A 17,802-nucleotide genomic window follows, 5' to 3' on the forward strand; every position below is an offset into this window, starting at 1 on the left:
CCTTGTTCAACATCATAATCACACCAACAGAAGATGGAGCAAGAAAACAAGAGAGAATAGTTTGAAATCTTACTCCACCTTCAATTTCATCTCTAACTCCAGCTTCAATTTTTGAATCTCATCAATTTTATCTCTAATCTCACCTTCAATTTTTCACTTCATCAATCTGTTTGGGTATGAAAAGATTTAGATCTGAAACTTTGTTTGGAAGAAGAAAACGAGAATGAAAAACTAACTTATGCAGTACGAGAGAATCGATAGGTTTGGAAACCATAGATTTCCTTCTTCTGCCATGCCAGGACCATTGATGTCCCTTCTTCTTCCTGGTGTTTCGGTTCGTAATTACCGAATCATAGCGATTTTGGTTCGTAATTACCGAACCAGAGCGATTTCGGTTCGTAATTCCCGAATCATAGCGATTTCGGTTCGTAATTACCGAATCATAGCGATTTTGGTTCGTAATTACCGAACCAGAGCGATTTCGGTTCGTAATTACCGAATCAGAGCGATTTCGGTTTGTGATTACCGAACCAACAGACATGCCTCTGCTATCTTGTTTGCAGTTTGCTGGACTGGTTTTCCTTGCAGTTTGGGATTTCGGTTTGTTTGCAGTTTGCAGTTATGGGAAGTAAAAGTTGTGGGTTAATCAAGATGATTCAGATAAAGATGCAAGAGGATATGCAAAGAAAGAGCAACAGAGTGAAAAAGAAGAAGAACGATGGTTGAAATTGGAGGGTTAGTGAGTCATTGTGGTTGGAACACTGTTGTTGAAAGTGTGAATGTTGGATTACAAACAATGACATGGCCTTTGTTTGCGGAACATTTTTTTAATGAGAATATTGTGGTTGCTGTGTTGAAAATTGGTGTTCTTGTTGGGGGCATGATTTCGGTTTCTACACTACGAACAAAAGTGAATTCGGGTTGTAGAACCCAAACTGAACTGAGACCTAAATTTAGGGGCATTTTGGGATTTTTGGGGGGTTTCAGAGCAACTAGGGGGGCCTAAAAAGCAATTTTCACCAATAAATGTCTCAAAAATTAAAATGACTAGCTTCTCCCTCTTTCTCTATATTCATCCCACTTCAAATTCATTTCATATATTCATTCTCTCTCTAAATTTTATCTCACTTCTCTCTAAAATTTTCAAACTTCTCTCACACTTCTATATCTTTCAAACTTACTCTCAATTTTTTTTCATTTCTCCATCTAAAAACTTGTAAGTGCTTATACATTTAAATTTTGAAAAAGTTTAGCTTATTGATTTATTATTTAAATAAAATATGTATATATTTCAATACTATTTTCTTACAATTTTTTTTTTTGGGTACAATCTTACAATTTTTATTTAGGAAGTGTTGATTCAATTCTAGTGTTCATCCAAGTAATAAAGTCAGAGACTACTCAGCGAACCAAATAAGTAATGTAATTTTAATTTAAAATAATATTTTTTATTTACACTTTAAAACTTAGTAATATTTTTTAATACTTGGTAATTTTTACTAACTTTTTATTAGTAACTAGTGTAACTAAGTTTAGTAAAGTTAGACACTAAGTTTAATTTATTAGTGTTATGGATCGGCTAAAGCCCAGCTTACGAGAAGGCCCATCGAAATAGGACAAAACTATGCGCGTGGCAAACGACCACAGAAAGGACACAAACGGGCATGAACTAAAGGTGAAGAGCTTATAACTGTCCTCAATTGCCCGTACGAAAGGACCCCACGGTATTGTAAGCCCTAATATTCTCCCATATAAATATGTTCATACATCAATCCCTAGGTATGACATTCTACACCTCCATTTACACTATTTTAGAACCTCTTTCATATACTGACTTGAGCGTCGGAGTGCCAACATGATTGCAGGTACCATTCCCCTTCCAATACAAAGGCCGGAATCGTCAAGCTTACCACCATCATCGACACTCTACCGCTAGCTGAGACATCACCGTTCAGAATTCGACGTTGTCAGCTCACATCCCTTCTGAGCAACCAGTTCAATTAGTAACTTTTTTTTACAAAGAATTTATTAGTAAGTTAGTAATAGTCATATTTAAGTTTAATTTTTTTTACTTCACAAAAAAAGTTTGATTTTTTAGTATTAAATAAAAAAATAAAAAATCCTTATTGTTATTATTTTTTTTATTATTGTTATTATTATTATTATTATTATTATTATTATTATTATTATTATTATTGTTGTTGTTGTTGTTGTTGTTTTTTATGCAAATTATTATTGTTATTATTATTATTATTAGTATTATTTTATATACAAAAATCATAATTGTATAGAATTGAAAGGTCTCATCATTTGTTATTACTACTAGTTTATCAAACTTTCTCAATTCCTTAATCATTTAAACCTGACAATTTCTCATAAATCCCTCAATAGTTCTTCTTCTTCTTCTCATAAATCCTAAGTTCCAACTTCATCAATGTTATGGCTATGTATGAATTTTTATTTTAAATTAAATAAGTGTGTTTTATACAATTTAAGTGTAAAAAATGTGTCACAATTGTGTTGAATTGTATTAAAAAAAATTTAGATTTCTTTAAAAAATGTAATCTTTTTTATCAAAAAATTATTTTTAATTTTATGAACAATCCGTGACCCGTTAATAACGGGTTAACTACCCCACCGTCAACATGAACCCTAATTTCCTTTCTCTCTAACATCCGAAGCTTTCATCTCCGTTATCTTCACCTTTTCAAATTGCAAACACCTCAATTACTTTCTCAAGTTGAATTGCTCTGTCTCCCACCGTTGTTCACGTCTTGTTTTGAGGAAATACGCATAGCAGGATTAGCAGCAACAAATATTTTTCTTCTTCAATAACCCCACCGCCGCACAAGGCTGAACAGATGCATCCCGTACAAGACAACAAAAGATGAACCGTCACCGCCGCCGCCGCCGCTGCAATCTGTAACCCCCACCGTCTGGTTCAGTTTTCTTCTCACACTGTCGTCAGTTATCTAGTTCAATGCCTGTCGCCGATTACATTATTCACCCCGCCACTGCCGTCGCTGTGAAATTGTTCCCTATTTCCGCTGGTGTCATCGTGTTCTCCCCTAGGGTATATGCTTCTCTCCCTTGTGGGTGCTTTGATTTTCAATCGTTTAGGTTAGGCCTAATCTGATTGCTTGTGTTACTGGTTGTTATGACTCTCCCTGATGCTTAGAGTTGAGGCTGATTTATTTATCCTTGCTGCACTGATCATATTTCACTGTTTATGCTTGATCCTTTGATTGTATCCATCTACACTATTATGTGCTTTTCTCTCTAGGCATGGCTGATGTGTATGATTAGTTTCCCTCTGATACTAAAAATAAGGCTAAATGAGTGTCATTAGTTGGAATTGCCGGGGATTGGGTAACCCGAGTGCAGTTCTTCATTTGAAATACCTCATCCGTAGATATAAACCGGATGTAATGATATTGTATGAGACTTTGGTCAACTCAAATAAAATAACTGATTTGCGTTATGAGTTGAGTTTTGATTCTTATCTTGCTGTTGATCGTGAAGGAAGAGGAGGGGGAGTGGCTGTTTTTTGGAATAATCATATAAATTGTAATATCACCAATTATTCTTCCAATCATGTTGATATTGAGGTGGCTGATTCAGGTAAGGGGAATTGGAGATTAACAGGTTTTTATGGTTATCCGGAAGGTAGTCGTAGAAGAGACTCTTGGAATTTACTCCGACAACTTTCACAACGATCTAATTTACCTTGGTGTGTCATTGGTGACTTCAATGATATATTGTCTTCAGATGAAAAGAAAGGTAGAGCTGACAGAGCAAATTGGTTGATAAATGGTTTTAGAGAAGCGGTGGGAGATGCTGGTTTATTTGATCTGTTTATGCATGGTTATCAATTCACTTGGTTTAAAAGCTTGGGAACAAATCGTGCGGTTGAAGAAAAATTGGACAGAGCTTTAGCAAATGATTCATGGAGTCAAAATTTTCCTAATGCTAGATTGGAGTGCTTGACAGCTACCTCATCTGACCATTATCCATTGTGGCTTGTCTGTGAGCCGATTCAGCCCACTTCTTATGCACCGAGACATTTTAAATTTGAGATGGCTTGGATGGAAGATCCAGAAATTGCTAACTTTGTTCGCAATAGGTGGAGCACATACAACGCAAATGATATTACACATAAGCTCGATGCTTGCGCAGCAGACTTGTCACACTGGAGCAAGGATCATTTCCATAATTTGCGTAAGCAAATTGACACCTATCACAAGAAACTGGAGCAGACTCGTGGTCATGTAGATGAGACCAATATCAATTACTTCAATGCTCTAAAAAAAAGATTAAATGTTTTACTTTCTCAGGAGGATCATTTTTGGAAACAAAGAGCCAAAACTTTCTGGTACAAGGATGGAGATTTAAACACCAAATTTTTCCATGCTGCTGCTTCTACAAGAAAGAAGGTGAATCGAATTGAAGTCTTGACCGATAACAACAATGTTGAGTGCCGATCTTAGGAAGGCATGGTTGTTATTGCTAGAGAGTATTTTTTAAATCTGTTTCAGAAGCAAAACAGTGCACGTGATGAAGTTCTTAATGCTATCACACCTTCGATAACAGTTGAGGACAACAACCAACTTTCAGCGCCTTTCATGTTTGAAGAGTTTCGTGAAGCAATTTTTTCCATGGAAGCCGACAAGTGTCCAGGTCCGGACGGTTTCAATCCGGGTTTTTATCAACAGTTTTGGGATATTTGTGGTCAAGAAGTCTTTAGTGCTAGTTGTTCTTGGCTTAATTCCAGTGTTTTTCCTCCTAGCTTGAATTCTACTAACATCGCTTTAATTCCTAAAGGTGATGTTCAAACTACTATGAAGGATTGGAGACCAATTGCTTTGTGTAACGTTCTCTATAAATTGGTAGCTAAGGTTCTTGCTAACAGATTAAAAGGTGTGCTTAATAAATGTATTTCTGATAATCAGTCTGCTTTTGTTCCTGGAAGATCAATTCTCGATAATGCTATGGCTGCAATTGAATTAGTGCATTATATGAAAGCAAAGACTAGAGGCAAGCAAGGAGATGTTGCTCTTAAACTTGATATTAGTAAAGCATATGACAGGATAGATTGGGATTATCTCAAAGATGTTATGAAAACTATGGGTTTCTCTCACAATTGGATATCTTGGATTATGCTTTGTGTTGAGACAGTTGATTACTCAGTGATCCTCAATGGCAACATAGCTGGACCTATCATCCCGGGCAGAGGCTTACGACAAGGGGACCCTCTGTCCCCCTATCTGTTTATTATTTGTGCCGAAGGTTTGTCGGCACTTATTAGAAAAGCAGAATGCAGAGGTGATATCCACAGGGTTAAAATTTGCAGAAATGCCCCCATTATTTCACATCTTCTTTTTGCAGATGATTGTTTCCTTTTCTTTCGAGCATCTGACAGTGAAGCTGTAATCATGAAGAATATTCTCTCTACTTACGAAGCTGCATCAGGCCAAGCAACTAACCTGCAAAAATCTGAAATTTATTGTAGCAGAAATGTCTCTCCGGCCATTCAAAACTCTGTCTCTAATATTCTAGGGGTGCAGCAGGTTCTTGGTACTGGAAAATACCTCGGATTGCCTTCTATGGTTGGGAGAAGTAGAAAAGCCACTCTCAGGTTTATTAAAGATCGAATTTGGAAAAAAATAAATTCTTGGAGCAGCAGATGTCTCTCTCAAGCAGGACGAGAAATTATGATTAAATCGGTTCTTCAATCTATACCTTCATATATCATGAGTATTTTTTTTATTCCGTCCTCTCTTTGCGACGAAATTGAAAAGATGATGAATTCATTTTGGTGGGGTCATAATAAAGAACAGTCTAAAGGAATCCATTGGCTATCTTGGGAGCGGTTAGCTATGCACAAAAATGCAGGTGGCTTGGGTTTTAAAAGTATTCAAGCTTTTAATTATGCGATGCTTGGTAAGCAGGCCTGGAAGTTACAAGCTAATTCGGGTAATTTAATCACTAGATTATTCAAAGCTAAATATTTTCCTAGAAGCGACTTCCTTAGCTCAAGCATTGGGCACAACCCAAGTTACGTGTGGCGAAGCATTTGGAGTGCAAAATTTATTGTTCGTGGTGCCTATAAGTGGAGTATTGGAACGGGTTATGATATACCGGTTTGGGATAATAGATGGGTGTCTGATGGTTCAGTTTTTACAAGACCCTTGCAACTGGATCCAATGTTAAGCTATTTGAATGTATCCGACTTGTTAATGGCAAATGCAAAAAAGTGGAATATGCCTCTTATTTGCTCTATTTTTGATAACAGTAGTGCAACAAAAATTTCGCAAACTCCTTTATTAGAGTCGGTTGTTGAAGATAAATTGATTTGGAGACTTGAGAAAAAGGGACACTACTCTGTTAAGAGTGCATATCGTTACTGCATCAATGAAGCAATTGACACAACTGGTTTGCAAATCCCGGGTCAATGGAATAAAATTTGGAGAGCTGAAGTTCCGCCAAAAATTAAGAATTTTATTTAGCGATTATGTCGAAATTGTATTCCGACTCGTGCTCGCCTTATTCAAAAAGGCGTTAACTGTCCTGATATTTGTGCTCTCTGTGAAAATGAACAGGAAAATAATTTACACATATTCCTCTTGTGTAACAATGCAAAAGAAATTTGGAAAAGTGTTGGATGGTGGAATACTTTGCAAACTCACTTGCAGCATAATAATATTGCAGACATTATCTTCTCTGTGTTACAGGTTTTCAATTCAGATCAAGTGTCACTTTTCATGGTTTTGTTATGGAGTATTTGGCAACAAAGAAATGACAAGGTTTGGAGAGACAAGGTTGAACCGTTTCAACATGTACGTGCACGTGCTATCAACTTGCTTACAGATTGGAAAGGTGCGCAGAATCACAAGAACTTGCACTCCCAGCAACGACAACATAATACTGCAATTTGTTGGTCAAAACCTCCAACTGGTCGGTACAAATGCAATATAGATGCATCATTCTCCAAACAGCAGAACAAAGTTGGAATAGGTATGTGCATCCGAGATGATCAAGGAAGATTTGTTTTGGCCAAAACAGAATGGCTATCGCCCATTACTGATGTCGATATAGGAGAAGCTCTTGGCTTACTCAGTGCTCTCAATTGGGTCCATGACTTGCAGCTGGAAAATGTTGATTTTGAACTTGATTCAGGAAATGTTGTCACTAGTTTCCATAGTAAGCATCCTAACACGTCTGAGCTCGGAGATATTATTAAGGATTGCGTACGTGTCTATAACACTTATTTTAGAAACTCTCGTATCGAGTTTATTAGGAGACAAGCCAATGAGGTTGCTCATGCCTTAGCAAGGGTGGCCACATCTCTAGCTAGTTTCCACCTCTTTATTGATGTACCCATATGTATTGGTAACATAGTTAATAATGAAATGCTATAAGTCTTTTTCCTTCAAAAAAATAAATAAATAAATAACGGGTTGGTCCGGTTTGAACATGATATATTGAAAAAGCAGGTTTAATGATGAATGAATCCAACCCAATAAATATTGTACAGATTGGGTAACAGGTTAGGCCAAATACTGAGTTTTCAAAAATAAACAAAAAAAGGCAAGGCCGAATTCGACCCAACCTAACCCACATGCACCCATAAGTTGAACCGTGCATCAAATTGCATTGAACCTGGAACCAAACACACCCTTTCTTTGAAATTCAATAAGTGCCTTATTACTTTTTATAATATCGATTGCATATAACATCAACATTATTTATGAAGTGAAAATATCAGTAAAGTTGTATGAATGTACGAGTATTTTATTAGAAAAAATAAAATAATGGTAAGAGTTCCAAAAAATAATAAAAATAAAAAGAGCAGTGTCATCAATAGTGTTCCATTTACTTTTTGTTAGAAAAAGAAAATTTTAGAATTTACTTTTTGTAGAATTATTCTAAATGCACACACTTTCTATATAAACAAATTTATTGAATAAATACTATTATATTTGGTCAATAAGTTAAACTAAATACAACAATAATTCAATGAATCTGTATAAAAAAAAAATAATTCAATGAATTTAGATAACTGATATTTCAAACTTTATTGAGAAAAATCCTTTCTAAAATAGTAATTTTTTATTTTTTTTCTCTTTTTTAAAAAATAAATATTTTATTTACTCTTAAAAAGAAAAATCTTTAATCTTACCAAAAAATAAATAAAAATCTTTGACTACTCATTTTGTTCCGTTGCTTGGTAACAATATTAATCGACGTCACATTTTGTACTTACTCACTTTTCCGATTTTTTTCTTCCCATTCCCAATTTCCCTCTCATTTCTCAGTACCATTACCACCTTTCGCTTCAACCCTTGCTTCACGATCATGGAACCGCGATCTAAATATGAACCCGATTACGGTTGGCGAAACTGGAGCAACTTGAACACCATGAGCATTTCCGAGCTATTTTCGAAGCTCAAAGGCACGTTCATAAAAAGTGATTTTGATTTAGTTGAGAAAACCCTAGTTTCTAGAGAAGAAATGTTGAAGGAAGAGATTGAAGAGAAGAAGAGAGAAATGGAGTTGTTAGAAGAGAGAATGAAATTTGAGATGTTGGAAAGGGTTACCGTTGAGTTCAAGCTGGAGAGGATTCAAGAAGAAATGAATAAGAAGGTGTTGATGAAGAAAGGTAATGAAAGGGGTGATGTTGTTGCGGCGAAAGATCGCCTTGTTGGTGATGGTGTTGCTAGTCTTGTTGATGAAATGGGAATGAATGAGGTGTTGAAGGAGAGTGGTAATGTTGAGAAATGTGGAATAGAGTTTGAAAGTGATGGTGATGCAGTGAAGAATCGCGTTGTTGGTGATGGTGATGGTGCTGCTAGTGCTGCTGATGCTGAAAAAACTGGTGAAAATGTTAGGGTTTTGATGAAAGCGAAGCAAGGGGTACTTGATGAGCAAAGCAAAAAAGATGGTCTAGGTGCTTCAGGTATGGAGATTCTAATTTTTAAAAGCTTGTTTGATAATTTTGTATACAATATTGCATGAGTAAATAAGCAATTTCGTCTCTGAATTTTTAATCGTCAATCAAATTTGTCCCTGAATTTTTCGAAATAGCTAAAAGGTTCTCGAATTTGTGAGTGTTACAGCAAATCAGTCCCTCAGTCAAGTTGGATAGTTAACGGTGCTGATGTGGTCGTTAACCGCTTTCACGTCAACAAACACATCCAGAACCAATTTGAAGGATTTTGAAATTCAAATGTCAAAAAATTTCACTATTTCTATAAAACGGCTATGTCAAATTGGTCCCTAAATTTTTACACTTATAATCTAATTGATCCCTGAATATTTATACTCATATATTTACAAGTAGATATCAAATTAGCCCTTAGAATTATGTCGTTAATTAGAAATTTAAACTAAAAGCCACTTAATAAAAGGCAACAAGTCACTTTCTGCATAAGCATGATTCTGATGCACTCATTTCATGTATACTAAATGTACATGCATACATAATCAGTGCATACGGAATCTAACCACCAAGTAATCTTCTTTGTCATCTACGTATATTCACGATATTTGCTAACCACTGCTTGCGATCCTAACAACTCCATCACTCTTTTAAGTTTGTTGAGTTTCTTTTACACGAAACTTCTATTATCTTTTATGGTCGAAATCTACTCTAAACTAACTTCGAACAAGAGGTTAGTACACATTTGTTCGCATTTGGTTGATTTGATTTGATTTTTCTGTGTTTGTTTTTGTAACTGGTATAATCCACTACTTAAGTTATTGAAATTGTTCTATTGTTTCATATTTGTTATGAAATTATTGTTCTGATGTTATTTGATATTTTTTCTTAACTTATTGAAATCGTTCTGATGTTTTTAAAATTGTTATGGTTCAGATATGGAGGAACCCCCTTTGAAGCGTGTTAGAGGAAAGAGAGGTTCATCTACCACCGCGTCTTCATGGCGGGAAAGGGAAATAACACGCCAAAAGGAGGGTGGTCAAAGTGTTTGGCTTGTTCAACGTCAACCTGAGGTTGATGAAAAGGAGGAGGATGAAAATTTGATGGATGCTGGTGGGGATGAGGAGGATGAGCGGGTGGTTCAGGTGGCAAAGATTAATGCCGCGACCTTTACATACCCTGAGCCTGAGCCGACTGAATTTCCAGGAGGGCCGTCAGACAAAGGTGTGCTCTCCTTGTACGCGAGCCATATTGCCCGACATATATTTGACGGTCAGGTAAGTTACAAATTTAATTTTTACAATTTGATAATTTTTGTTGTTGTTTGATTCTTTATAATTCTATTTGTATTTTTTTTTCTTTGTAGGTTCGTGAAGTTCTCACCGTTGTCAGCCACGGGAGAAAGGTCCAAAAGTTTGATACTCCTGACGAAGATTGGTTTCATATCAAAATGGCGCGCACAGGATTGGCATACTTATCCACCACCGGTTACGAGTTTCTTGATCCAGCCTTGATCAGTGCCTTTGTTGAGAGGTGGCACGAGGAGACCTCAAGCTTTCACCTACCGGCAGGGGAAATTACAGTGACACTAGATGACGTGTCTTGTCTGCTGCATCTCCCCATTGAGGGGAGTCTGTTAGACCACAATAACACCTTGAACAAAGATGAAGTTGCTATGATGATGGTGTCCCTTCTTGGAGCGAAACCATTTGATGCTAAGACGCAGGTCAGAGTCACCAAAGGGGCCCATGCGAAGATAACCTATTTGAAGGAGCTTTTTGCAAGTCATGTGCAGAGTGTGGCTGATTATACTAAGGAGTCGAATCTTGAGGAGGCCAACAAGTTCCAGGACTTCGCCATTAGGGTTTATTTGCTCATCCTGGTTGGCTGGACTATTTTTGCCGACACGAGCAAGAATACTGTCCAACTCACCTATCTCAAGTACTTCAAGGACCTTGAGATAGTAGACAACTATGCTTGGGGTGCTGCTGCATTGACACACCTGTACAAAGGTCTTAGTGCTGCCACCGTACCAAAGGTGAAGATTGTTGCAGGTTATATGACACTACTTCAGGTAACCAAATTAATATAATTCTCTAGTTAATTGTTAATAAATGATTTTTATGTAATTGTTACTTACTTAGTTAATTATTAATAATTGTTACCTCAAGGCTTGGATAATTCAGCACTTCCCGAGTTTGTGCGGACAAGTTGAGAATGAGAGGTACATTGAAGCACAACCCGCTGCAAATAAATTTCTTCCAAAAAAAGGACAAAATAATGTAGAGGGATATAGATCGGCGCTTGACCGAATGTTGACATTTGATATTCATTGGAACCCATATGACAACCACCGGGTGACACGACCATTCGAGGAGATCTCCTTCTACTCCGGCTGGATTAGATGTGGACCGATGATTGTGAGGTACCTGCCTGAGCGAGTCCTTCGTCAGTTCGGTCGTGTGCAGACCATTCCTCGCCATCCATCTCATTCTGCAAATCCGCTCACTCCTCGGCTACAGATTTCCCAACAGTACGCCCAATATATGGACTGGGTATTGACTCCAGAGGAGAGAGGCGATCTTCCTTTACATTCGTGGAACGTTGCACCTGGGTACATGAGGTGGTATTTCCGGATCTCACATCCCTACATGATTCCTCTGCCACCAGGAGATCCACCTAGGCCATTTGAGATGGAGGCCCTTATAGAGGAGGATGCTCACTGAGATGGCTCAATTGCTTCTGACATGGTCATTGCTAATAGTGGGTTCCTACAGTTTGCGGCTTCACTGTTAAGGAGTGGGGAATTAACGGAGGGCTCACGTGTCAGGGTTGTTGTGGCTGAAATGTATTCGGTTCTAAATTATGCATTTTGTTACCGAAAGAGGGGTGTTGGAGGGGGGCTGTTGCTCAGTAGTCCAGTTGATATTTGTAATTTTATGATATTTTTTGTTTGGATAATATTGGTATTATGATAATATTTAAATAATTGTAGGTTACTTTTGTTATGTTAATATATTGGTGTTAATTGTTATCACGACCCAATCTCAGATCATGACCGGCGCACAGACTAACACTAACTAACCCTGTATTTAGCCTGGCAAGCCTAATACACTATAACTATTTAGATTATAGTCACTGAAATTATAGCTCGACAAGGAAGATCTCTGGTCCTACGTATCCCTAAACGATTAGGGAATCAGAGCCACGTAGTTCTCTAAGTGTTGGTTAACTACCAACAAAGTATATAAAAAAAACTATCTCATTTCATTATCTACACATAGACCACATTATCTCTTCGTTGTGGTGAACGGATACCACCTTATCTCTTCGTAGTGGCGAACGGATACCTATACCACATTATCTCTTCGTTGTGGCAAACGGATACCACATTATCTCTTCGTTGTGGCGAACGGATACCACCTTATCTCTTCGTAGTGGCGAACGGATACTTATACCACATTATCTCTTCGTTGTGGCAAACGGATACCTATACCACATTATCTCTTCGTTGTGGTGAACGGATACCTATACCACATTATCTCTTCGTTGTGGCAAACGGATACCACCTTATCTCTTCGTAGTGGCGAACGGATATCTACTTAAAAATATACTATGAACAATTGTTCATAGGCTGCATTCTCTCTTCGTTGCAGCAAACGGCTTCAATTTAAATTTCAAATCGCAGTCCATATCTTTATTTTTATGTTTTTCACCACAAATATTTCACAAACACCAAATTGTTCACTAAATTATACGCTCAAGGAAGAAAACTAACAAAATAAGTGTTGAAGGATCAAAACAATTTAAAATCAACATGTTACTCTCATATGAAAAAAAATCTACACAATAGTATCCACTCAATAAATTCTCTACCGTAAAAGGCTCAACTCCAATCATGTAATCATTGATTTTTTTTTTTTTTTTGACTCTTCTAATTTAAGAGTTGAACTACTGCTTATGAAAATCACAATGGGATTTCTATTTCTAAATTACATTAAATCTTAAATTCTAATTTGACTACTTCTAAAAGATTCATAACCTAATTTAGGAAACTCACCGGTAATTTGATCACCAAACAAGAAATTGATGGAATTAGTGAGAATTTTGAGATTCTTCAATTTCCCCAAAACCTTCCTAAACCCTTGCTTCGTGTCTTTATTATTTCACTGAAATTTGAGTCTTCTTCTAATTGAATAAGATGAATATAAGTGAGGAACTATGTATACAAAACTTCTAAAATGGTAGAAATGAAAGAAGAAAATGTTTTGAGCGGATGTTATCATGATTTTTGCGTGGCAGAGTATGGGAATAGAGAAGAAGATTTTGTTTTTCTTTTGTTACCTTCCAAAAGTTGCCTCACCTGATACTTCTAGAGGGGGCATTAGTGTCTAATTTATTATTATTATTTTTAATTTATATAATACAATAGAATAATAATTTAAAATACACCCACACACATATAGACTTAAAAATTAACCATATTACTTTAACAGTTTATTAATAAAATAAATAAAAATTAGAGGGTATTACATTCTTCCCCCCTTTAAAAATTTTGTCCTCAAAATTTAGCTTGCTAACTCCAAATGAAAGTTTGTTTGTAAAAATACATGAAACTCTATATCTATACATAAAACATTTCATCTTTAGCTGCTTTATATGCTTTCTATATGACATCGATCACTTGCTATTTAAGCGATTTCACACAACTCTCGTTTATAAGCACTAAACATAATATGAAGGGAAAACAAATAACCAATTTAAGAAATAGTCATGAAGGCCATTCTAACTTAAGAATGTCAAGGGAACAGATTCAAGTTTTGTTCAAATCACTATCACACAAGCTACTCAAAATGTTTTACCATTGGCCCCATATCACTTGCAGTTTTGCTATAACTAACTCAAAAATAAAGGTATCAAACCTAAATTATATCTTGAGCACTATCAAACCAACATATTGCACATGGAAAGTACACAGTACAAGTGAAAGCAATGCTTAAATCCAAATAGAGGAACCCTTGGATAGAAACAACAAATTTCTTTTAACTTACCTCTTACATGCAAAATTAATAGCTGCACTTAATTAAATGGTTTCTTCTTAATATTATGGTGTACTCATTCAGTTTATTGCTATGAAAATTAACTCTGCAACATTACTACATTAAGCTAAAACCACCTTTCAACTCTGATCTGTTTTAATTCACATTAATTTCTCACATACAATCTCATCTAAAATACTCACATTTTATGTATTCATATCTATTAACATATTCAAATCTATAAGAGCACTTGTTCTAATCAAGGATAAGATTTAGGCATGAATCATATATTTCTAAAAAGTCCTGATAAGAAACCACATAAGTGTCTTACTAGTTTCCAAGTTTGGTACCAATCCAATCTCACATGTATGTTAGCTAAGAGGGCATTTGCGTCCACTGACAGCCATATGGGGTGAAGGAATGTAATTTTGATACAAACAAGAGTAGAAAATATATACAGTGCAAAGAAGTGTATATGGTTAAATGAGCGATTACCACCAAAAGGAAAAATGTGATGCACAACTGTATAAAGGAGTGTTCATTGGCCTCTTGAAGTTCTTAAACTACAAGCTGTGAAATCAACCAACAACCAATGGAAACTGTGGAAGCACCCTTCTTTCTTTTATTATCACAGAAAAAGACCAAGGCATCATAATAATGATGGATCATCTAACTTGGAACAAAAATGCAATATTGGAGAATGATCAAACATCATCTATTTAACTATAATTGATTGTTGCAGCATATCAAACATCTCCATTACACAATATCCGTATAGGATAACAGCTTCATATACATTTGCTACACAACCCACATAGACCCTAACCTGCTTTTCAATATCATGTTCAAATTCAAAGCAGTTCATCTACTGCCGCAACCCAAAATAAAGTCAATCGTCAATTGCATTTTTATTTTTCTTCCACTCAACACACGTTTCCGTTGCGCAACTCTGATTTATTTAGTAAGTAGCTTATTGACCATAATCCATAATACCCACATATTTTACTCTCTAAAGTTTCAAGTTATCAACTCATGGTCTAATAACCCAAGAAAGATATACCAATTAAGAAGTATTGAGAGGTTAAAATTGGTCTATATGACCGACATCACAACTAAAATTTATAGCTTCCTTCTTATGATTTAATCCCTGACTTTATCTCTTCAAGAGCTCATAAATAGCAATACTTGTTTCATTCATTCTATAAGTTAATCACCTTGAATAACTATCACTGGGCATCATTCTATTATTACCTTTATTCATTCTTTAGTGAATTGCCCAACAAAATGTACACTTACAGTATAGTGATAATGTATTCATGTTATATAAAGCACCTATTTGATTTTCTTATTTAAATCTTAGTAGTCTACCAACCAAACCTAGATATAACCAATCTAAATGTATTTCTAAAACATAGAGTCTTACATTTCAAGTCTAATAATATCCTTATCAAGGCTTAAATTTCCGCCGACAACACTATCAATAGCCTAGAAGCTACTTATGAATTCACAAGATAGAATTTGTGAATCATAACAAGGTCTCGAATCTTGATTGTGAGAATGCCCAGGTTCATACCGCGATCTCAACTTTATAAAATATACCTTGCCTCAATTATATATTAACTCAAGACCTTCTAAACAACACCAATATATGATTGAATTGCTAGTAAGCATATTGTACATACAACCAGAAATCCAATTTATACTATAATTTAATTTCCTCAACTCACATTGAACTATTTTCTCCAATTTATATCCTATATATTTTATTCTAACTCAATCTACACCGGTTTATTTTGATTCCTAAAAGTCATAACAAAATGCTTTCTACAAATATTTTCTTCTTTCAGTTTATCCTTGATAAACCATCCCTCGGACTTATATATAGAGATAAAGAAAAAGAGTACTCACAAGCTTGTTTGATCCTAAATTCCAATTTAACCTGCACACTCAAAATAATCAATGTAAGCCTAACTTCATAAAAAAAAAAAAAAACCAATTTAACTCCAAGGCTACCTTTCATAATAGGTTTTTTTTTTTTCTAATTTAAAGTCTAAATTCTCGTTTTCCAAGAGAAAGGTCTTAACGGATGAATTGTAAATCATCGATCAATCTAAAAAAACGTCCATAACAGAGGTAGTATTGATTTTCACCAACCTATTGTAAAATATGCCAAAACAAGTTGTAGTTGCATTGAAGTTTCTGATTAGATATTACTCCAAGTAAATAGAGCATGATGACTTTACATACACACATTTTTAGAAATTTCAAATATTATATACATATCAGTTCTTTCAAGCACATGGTGCTAGCTTTGTTTGATAGAATTATAAATATTTTGTTCATGTCTAAAGCTCAATTTCACTAAAAGTGATAACAGACTAGTATAATCAGCCACAAGATAAGATTGTGATCTTTGATTTATTGCAAGAATAATGTATATACATCCTTGGAAGATCAATATATATGGAAATCAGAATAAAAACACACCACCTTGGTTTAAGTCATGCATGCATAACAACTACCCCTCTTCTAGTTTGCAAGCAATCTAAAATACTTCAGTTTTGGGGTTACCAACTCTTATTGTTTGTCAAAGACTCAACAATATAGAGTTTTCCAGGACATTCTAATATTATGCTACACAATGAATTAAATGGAGGTAAATCGTAAAAAGTTTCTTTTATCATGCCAATAGTTTACTCACTTTACTCTAGTAGTCAAACTAACCTAAAGTATCAAATAGACTCCTGATTTATATTCTACATATTTCTGCATGCTTATCAATTTCTATTAACCATTTTCTTTCTTTTTTTCTTTTTTACTCACAAAAACAACTATAAAAAAAATCATTTGGCTCTGCAACCGGGCTCTGATACCAACTTTATCACAACCCAATCTCAGATCATGACCGGCGCACAGACTAACACTAACTAACCCTGTATTTAGCCTGGCAAGCCTAATACACTATAACTATTTAGATTATAGTTACTGAAATTATAGCTCGACAAGGAAGATCCCTGGTCCTACGTATCCCTAAACGATTAGGGAATCAGAGCCACGTAGTTCTCTAAGTGTTGGTTAACTACCAACAAAATATATAAAAAAAAACTATCTCATTTCATTATCTACACATAGACCACATTATCTCTTCGTTGTGGTGAACGGATACCACCTTATCTCTTCGTAGTGGCGAACGGATACCTATACCACATTATCTCTTCGTTGTGGCGAACGGATACCACCTTATCTCTTCGTAGTGGCGAACGGATACCTATACCACATTATCTCTTCGTTGTGGCAAACGGATACCTATACCACATTATCTCTTCGTTGTGGTGAACGGATACCTATACCACATTATCTCTTCGTTGTGGCAAACGGATACCACCTTATCTCTTCGTAGTGGCGAACGGATATCTACTTAAAAATATACTATGAACAATTGTTCATAGGCTGCATTCTCTCTTCGTTGCAGCAAACGGCTTCAATTTAAATTTCAAATCACAGTCCATATCTTTATTTTTATGTTTTTCACCACAAATATTTCACAAACACCAAATTGTTCACTAAATTATACGCTCAAGGAAGAAAACTAACAAAATAAGTGTTGAAGGATCAAAACAATTTAAAATCAACATGTTACTCTCATATGAAAAAAAATCTACACAATAGTATCCACTCAATAAATTCTCTACCGTAAAAGGCTCAACTCCAATCTTGTAATCATTGATTTTTTTTTTTTTTTTTTTTTTGACTCTTCTAATTTAAGAGTTGAACTACTGCTTATGAAAATCACAATGGGATTTCTATTTCTAAATTACATTAAAT

The 17,802-nt window shown here is 35.5% G+C and overlaps 1 protein-coding gene across 1 annotated transcript; it reads left to right on the top strand.

Annotated features, from left to right (window-relative positions):
- Window positions 1-11,250: 11,250 nt before the first annotated feature.
- On the top strand, window positions 11,251-11,664 carry LOC123915171. Its single transcript, XM_045966317.1, has one exon. It carries the CDS (start codon window positions 11,251-11,253, stop codon window positions 11,662-11,664), a length of 414 nt encoding a protein of 137 aa, XP_045822273.1.
- Window positions 11,665-17,802: the final 6,138 nt, after the last annotated feature.

The sequence above is a fragment of the Trifolium pratense genome, linkage group LG3 (genome assembly GCF_020283565.1).
Source record: "Trifolium pratense cultivar HEN17-A07 linkage group LG3, ARS_RC_1.1, whole genome shotgun sequence".
Taxonomy (NCBI): domain Eukaryota; kingdom Viridiplantae; phylum Streptophyta; class Magnoliopsida; order Fabales; family Fabaceae; genus Trifolium; species Trifolium pratense.